Source organism: Egretta garzetta, unplaced genomic scaffold (genome assembly GCF_000687185.1).
Source record: "Egretta garzetta isolate BGI_Z169 unplaced genomic scaffold, ASM68718v1 scaffold156, whole genome shotgun sequence".
Classification (NCBI taxonomy): Eukaryota; Metazoa; Chordata; class Aves; order Pelecaniformes; family Ardeidae; genus Egretta; species Egretta garzetta.
In genome coordinates this window covers 2426978-2432745 of record NW_009260125.1, presented here as the reverse complement: position 1 = coordinate 2432745, position 5768 = coordinate 2426978, and the positions used below count along the sequence as shown (strand labels likewise).

General features: G+C 43.7%; 1 protein-coding gene across 3 annotated transcripts in view; it reads right to left on the bottom strand.

The window, feature by feature from the left end:
- The window catches only part of PUS7 (pseudouridine synthase 7), a 24774-nt gene extending 19435 nt beyond the window's left edge, over positions 1–5339 (bottom strand). Inside the window, exons 1-5 of one of the 3 annotated variants that reach the window (XM_035896863.1) lie at positions 5017–5339; positions 3336–3414; positions 2308–2786; positions 341–437; positions 130–231 (exon numbers count right to left, since the gene is read on the bottom strand). In XM_035896863.1, coding sequence (XP_035752756.1) covers positions 130–231; positions 341–437; positions 2308–2672 — 564 coding nt within the window. In that variant the 5' untranslated portion in view covers positions 2673–2786; positions 3336–3414; positions 5017–5339. The remainder of the gene's footprint in view (positions 1–129; positions 232–340; positions 438–2307; positions 2787–3335; positions 3415–5016) is intronic. The other 2 variants (XM_035896862.1, XM_009641387.2) reach the window with 2 other exon arrangements.
- Positions 5340–5768: the final 429 nt, after the last annotated feature.

The following is a 5768-nucleotide window of genomic DNA, read 5'->3' as shown; positions in this document are numbered from 1 at the left end:
TTGTGGCATCACGTTGAACCCGCTCTTAGACCTTACATGCACTAGAAAGCGGGTACCTTCCACTCACTCACTCACTCTCTCAGCCTCCTCCTTCCCCACCCCAAACTTTGTATCCTTTATTAATTTTACCTCTATGGCAACACTAGTTTCCTTATTCTTAAGAAGCTGGAGCTCCTCTAAACGCTGCTTGTCCTCATCTGACAAAACTGTAAATGTTTCTTCTGATGGGTCCTAATACATATTTGGGGGGGGAAAAACAAACATCCAATAACCCTCACAGAACGACTTTCAGCCTTTTAATATTTTTGCTTAAGGAGCGTAGCCATTATCAAATCTTTACCTCAAAATTTACCTCATCATCCACTGGAACAGAAAAGTCATCTAAATGGCTCACACGTCCATCTTTGCCTATTTCATGGACAACAAAGTCTGAGTATCTGATGGGAAGAAACACATTAAAATTGTAATAAAAAAATAAAAATCTGCCATCACATAAAGTTCCTTCCCAAGAAGCTGTTTGCTAGAAGAATTCATTCAAGAATTCTGAATTCACATAATTCAATTCATGTAAAAGAAACTTCAACCATGAGAAAGCTGTACCTGTTCTCGCCCCTCAGAACAGAGAAGAAAGGCTGGCATATCCAAACACAGCAGACCCCTCTGCAGACAACCGAGCACCTGCGGTAGTTATGCTGAGCCATTCCATTACTTGCAGAGCAGTAATGCCTACCCTCAATCCCAGTCATTACTGACAATTTTAAGACTCTACTGCATTGCTACAACGCGAACACAAATGCACTAAACTCTGTCACTTCAAACAACCTGCAGGATAAAGTGCATCTGAGCCACTCTTTAATGAAAGCAGGACAAATTCAGCTCTGTTACATATATTCAGTTCTGGAGAACATCTTTCAAATAAACAGCTACTCTGCATGCTCTATGATAGCAACAAAGAATTTGACTGTGACATTTTCGATCAAGTCACTATGTCCAATAATAAAAACATCCTGACTTTAACAGAGCATGGACAAGTCTATGTTGCAATTGCTAAAAAAAAAAAAAAAAAAAGAAAAGGAAAAAAATGCGTAGTCTATGAATATTGAAAGATGTATGAAACTTCACCATGGGAATGTTTCTGCTGTATCTCCCCCAAGCCTCCGTTTGCCATACCTCTGTGCACCAACCCATCATATTGGTAGAATTCCTTCCTGAGGAGCGTTGTGTGTCCCCTCTCTTATTATCTGTAACTGTCTAGACAGGCTAGTGACTGGTACCATAAAAGTGCCAGGGCTAAATGAATGATGGGTGTTATAAACTAGGATCAAAGAAAAACCATGAGCCCACGGACATTTCTACCACCCAGCTACCTTTGGTCACCTCGGTTCAGAATTGGCAGATTTCCCAGAAGGAGGCTCAGCACAGGCTGTGTTCCCCAGTGAAGGATTATGCTACTGCTTAACGCTGCATATAAAGATTAAATGCACAGATAGTATGTGCATATCACTTCATTATGTTAAATGATCTATATATGAAGCCAGGGACTTCTTGGTGTGTCAACAAAGCATCCTTAACTGCTTTGCTAAGTCAGGGCAACAATGATTCTCACTTCAGTGAGTTTTTGTATTTGCATTCTGCTTTATTCAAAGATGTTATTTAATTTAAAAACCTAGAAGTTTCATTAAACAAAAAAGGTACTAAACCCCAAACATCTTATTAAGTATTTAATATAAAATTCCACACCCTGAGTTAAAAAAAATCCCTTTTATATTTTGTAAATGACCTTACAACTGATCAGACTATAACTTAAAGCCTAATAGACCATCTGACAATATACGTGTTTAGAGACATAAGCACAAAAAAAGCCAGGGAAAAGCAAAGAACCACCGAAGAGGAATGGTTTCAATACCGTTCTCCAGTGCATCTTGTATCAGCACTGAAGAGTGGTACAAAAAGGTGGGCGCATTGCATAAAATTTTATGCTGTATGCTGCTGCCAGAGAGCAAGACAAACAGCAAAGGTCAGTGTAATCATGTATTTCTACCCATACACAGGTGCTTTCTTCAGAGCTCCATTTTACACGAAAGAAAGGAGGTGAAGAAAAAAAAGAAGGGAGATGAAGAAACAAAAAAAAAAAAAAAAGTCCCAAATTAAACCTTTCTCTCAGTCTCAGCGCTAGGAAAAGAAAGTGATGAACTTCCCAAGTGGTCACACATAATCCAGCTGCATCCTGCAAGTCAGAAAAGGAAAATGGAGAACAACAGCCGCTTAATGCAAGGAATTAACATACATAACAAAACAAAAAGTTACCTCTCTTTTAAGATTCCAGAAAACCCTTTATGAGAGCTAACAAACTTAGTTATGCCAACATCACTTTCTGTCAGTCCATGCTTCATCATGTCTGCAAAGCTCTCTGGATCTCCATCTTCATCACTGCCCTCTAGTTCCTCATCTTCCTGCTCCTCACTTTCCTCATTGGGGATTATTTCACTTTTCGCGTCCTCAAGCAGAGATTTGTCAGGTTGTTCTGTTACAGTCTCAACGCTCTGCCCAGAGTCCTTCCCTGTCTTGGACTCCTCCGAGATCTTCTGTCTTTTAATTTCATCTGCGTTAGCCACATCATCCTCAGAGCAAGGACGTTTCAAGGATACACTATTCATTTCTACAGTTTCCATGTTTAAGGCACAGTGTAGGACAGAAAGCCCTGAGGAGCAAGAAGAATGGCTTATTTCCTGTCTGCTTAAGAGCAATATCAATACATAGTCTCTTCACTCCAAGGACTCTGCACCCTGCAACAGTTCAGGAAAACCACATAACTTTCTGCATTTTTAAGTTAAACATCAAGTAAAGATTTTGTACAGCTAGAAACAATATGTACTTGGGAAGGGAGATGTTAAGGGGATGTAATGCCCACCCAAGGCAGCATGCATGTCAGGCTACAGAAGAGCAGGATTCAATACTACACCGACCATTTACCGCCATCGTCACTCTTCCCAACTCTTCCCACAGCTGCATCCAGTCCCGCATGCGCAGGCTCTCCTGTCAGTAGCAATTTAATGCCTAAGAAACTTTTTGTTCCCAAGCCTTCTGTTAAACATGACTGCTCTCAATTATCCCTTGTTCTACCAAGATTCCATCTTGCAAGGATTGAGAGAGGACGGCTCGATTCCCCCAAACCCGAAATTGCATCTCATCTAACAAGCACAATCCCACATGGAAGTCAAGGTGGCAGCAATTCAGACCAAAAGATACGAGCGATGAGATAACAAAATCGTTGAATGAGCAGGGCAAACAAAACAACAAGGAAGTGAAATGATCTCTGAGAAGTGACTACTCACACTGGTGGAGCAGAGCTCTGGCTCTTCCCTGGCAACTGGAGCTGCCACCTTTGCGTCAGCAGAACTACTACCTTCAGATCTGAAAAACAGAGGAAAACTAATTCTTTGAGAAAGTTTTAGGCACAAAAAACATGTATGAACTTGATCATTACAGAAACCGGCTGCCTCTGAACCCAGGTATCAGTGGTTACACAGCAGCAGACACTACTCAGACAAGTCAATAACAAATACAATTGTAGAAGTGTTACCAAGCTAGTGGCATAACACAATGCTGGTATTCAGCAAGCTCCAGCAGAGAAGTTTGGTTTTATTTCTATGTTTATGAAAGGAGACCAGAACTCCTATAATAAGGCAACGACAGGACCTTTCTCCCAGCATCACCCAACTGGCACACCCGTGCGTTGGGATAAACCATAGGTTTTGGTAGCAGGGGGCTGCATGGGAGGAAGCCATCAACTGCCATGGCCATCAACTGGTCATGGCCAGTTTCAGCTGGCTGTGTAATGGACCATACCCACCACCTGCCAAAACTCCAACTCATCAGAGGACCACACAGTGCTTCTGCTCAAGCTTAAGAAAGAAAGGGAGGAGCTGCCGATGGCAGAAATTGCAGCAGGAAGCACAGGAGGAGGCATGTGACAGCATGCTAAAAGACATGGGGGGAGGCACAGGGAAGGGGACACTGTTGGGAATGTGGCTGGAGATGCGCTTTTCAAAGAAGGCTCTCTGCACCAGAGCAGGGAGACCCCTGAGAGCACTGCAGCCTGTGGCGGTGCCCACGCCGGGGCAGGGACACCCCTGAGGGAAACGTGGCTGGTGGAGGGGCTCACATGGAAGCAGAAGAAATGAGAAAGGAGCAGCAGAAACAAACCTCCATGCACCAACCCCAGGCTCCTGCACCACTGTTGCCTCGCCCACGGGATGGAGTGTAACCTGTGGGGACATCCAGGGGAGGGGAGGTGTCTGGAGTGAAGGGAAGGGGGAGGAAAGGAGTTTTCCCCAAGTGTTCAACTGGTTGTCTTCTTTGTATGTCACTAGCCAAATCAGTGATTAAAAGTTTACGTTAACTGGCAATTAATTAAATTAAATTCCCTGAGTCAAGACAGTTTGGTCCACAACACCACGCAGGTTTCTAAATTCATAGGATTCAACTGTTACTAAGAAATTAATCTAGGCACAGAGCAGTATTTGAGAGCTACAGACACCATCCTGTATTCTCTCTCCAGTCACTAGATAGCATATTCTATCTGATTTTAAAGGGTATGTGTGTTCTTAAAGGAAGACTCATTACTAACTCGATAATCACCACGCGCTGGGCTGTTAACTGTTACCAGTTAGCTGTTAGCCACTGCTGAGCTCATTGCCTGGACTTCCCGTTGCAGAGGGCACAAACTATGGGTAAAGAGGCCAGAACAACTGCTTTAGAAACACCTGACATGTTTTGCTCAGATGAAGAACTGAAAATGAACGCTAGAAAAAAGAATGGACAAAAGGGAGATAAGGAGAGACTTATAACAAAGTGCATGGGATGCCTGAGGAGAGCAGTGACAAAACACACGTAGAAGAAAGCAGAACAATTAGCAAGCGCACCTTCAAGGAGAAAGTACCAATTTCAGTTTGTCCTCAAATAAAAACAAAGTACATAAAATCCTTCTTTAAAAATAATTAAAAAAAATCATACCCAAGCGAAGCAATTCATCAGCATTTCCAGATTCTCCTATGTTACTAAATTTATGGAGCCCAGCTTACAAAGCACTGACGTGGCAAAGGCTTCTAGATGGCTTGTGAATGTCTTTGCATGGCGAACAGAACGCCACTCGGCACAGTGAAATCCTCTGAGACGCCTGCCAAAGGAGGTAACAATTCAAATCTCGTGTTTCTAAAATAAAATTGTAGTACCTAGTTATTGCACGATACAAACTGTTAGAATTTGACGTTGGCCACAAATACTCCAAAGCTGTCAGATACAGCCTATTCTCACAGCAGAGGAATGACTCGCATGCAACGAAGTACTGTCCTGTGCCGAACGAACAGTGGCCGTCAGCTGGGAAAATTTCTGATAATTACTTGAAGGAGCAAGTTGAAGTGAGCGGGGCACACACCGTCTCACTCGTGCAGATTGCTAGGGAGAGGCACCTATTAATTTTTGACAGCTGCCCAACCGTCTCGGTCCTTTCCCTAGCAAACAGGTGTTTCCATAAAAGCCAGAATCCGCATAAACAGCAACTCCGCAGCAGTTTCAGCCGAGACCACGTTTGAGCAGAGGCTGAATTTACTACTGCAAATAAAGGGCTCGATTCTCCCCGGCAAGAAGTGCTGAGCCACGACTCGAGGTGCGGTACCCGCCAGGCAGGCACACGGGCTGCTGGGGGCTCCGGGGTACTTCCCGCTCCAAAAACAGGCGAGCGGGCGCACCCCAGCGCCCGGCGCGAA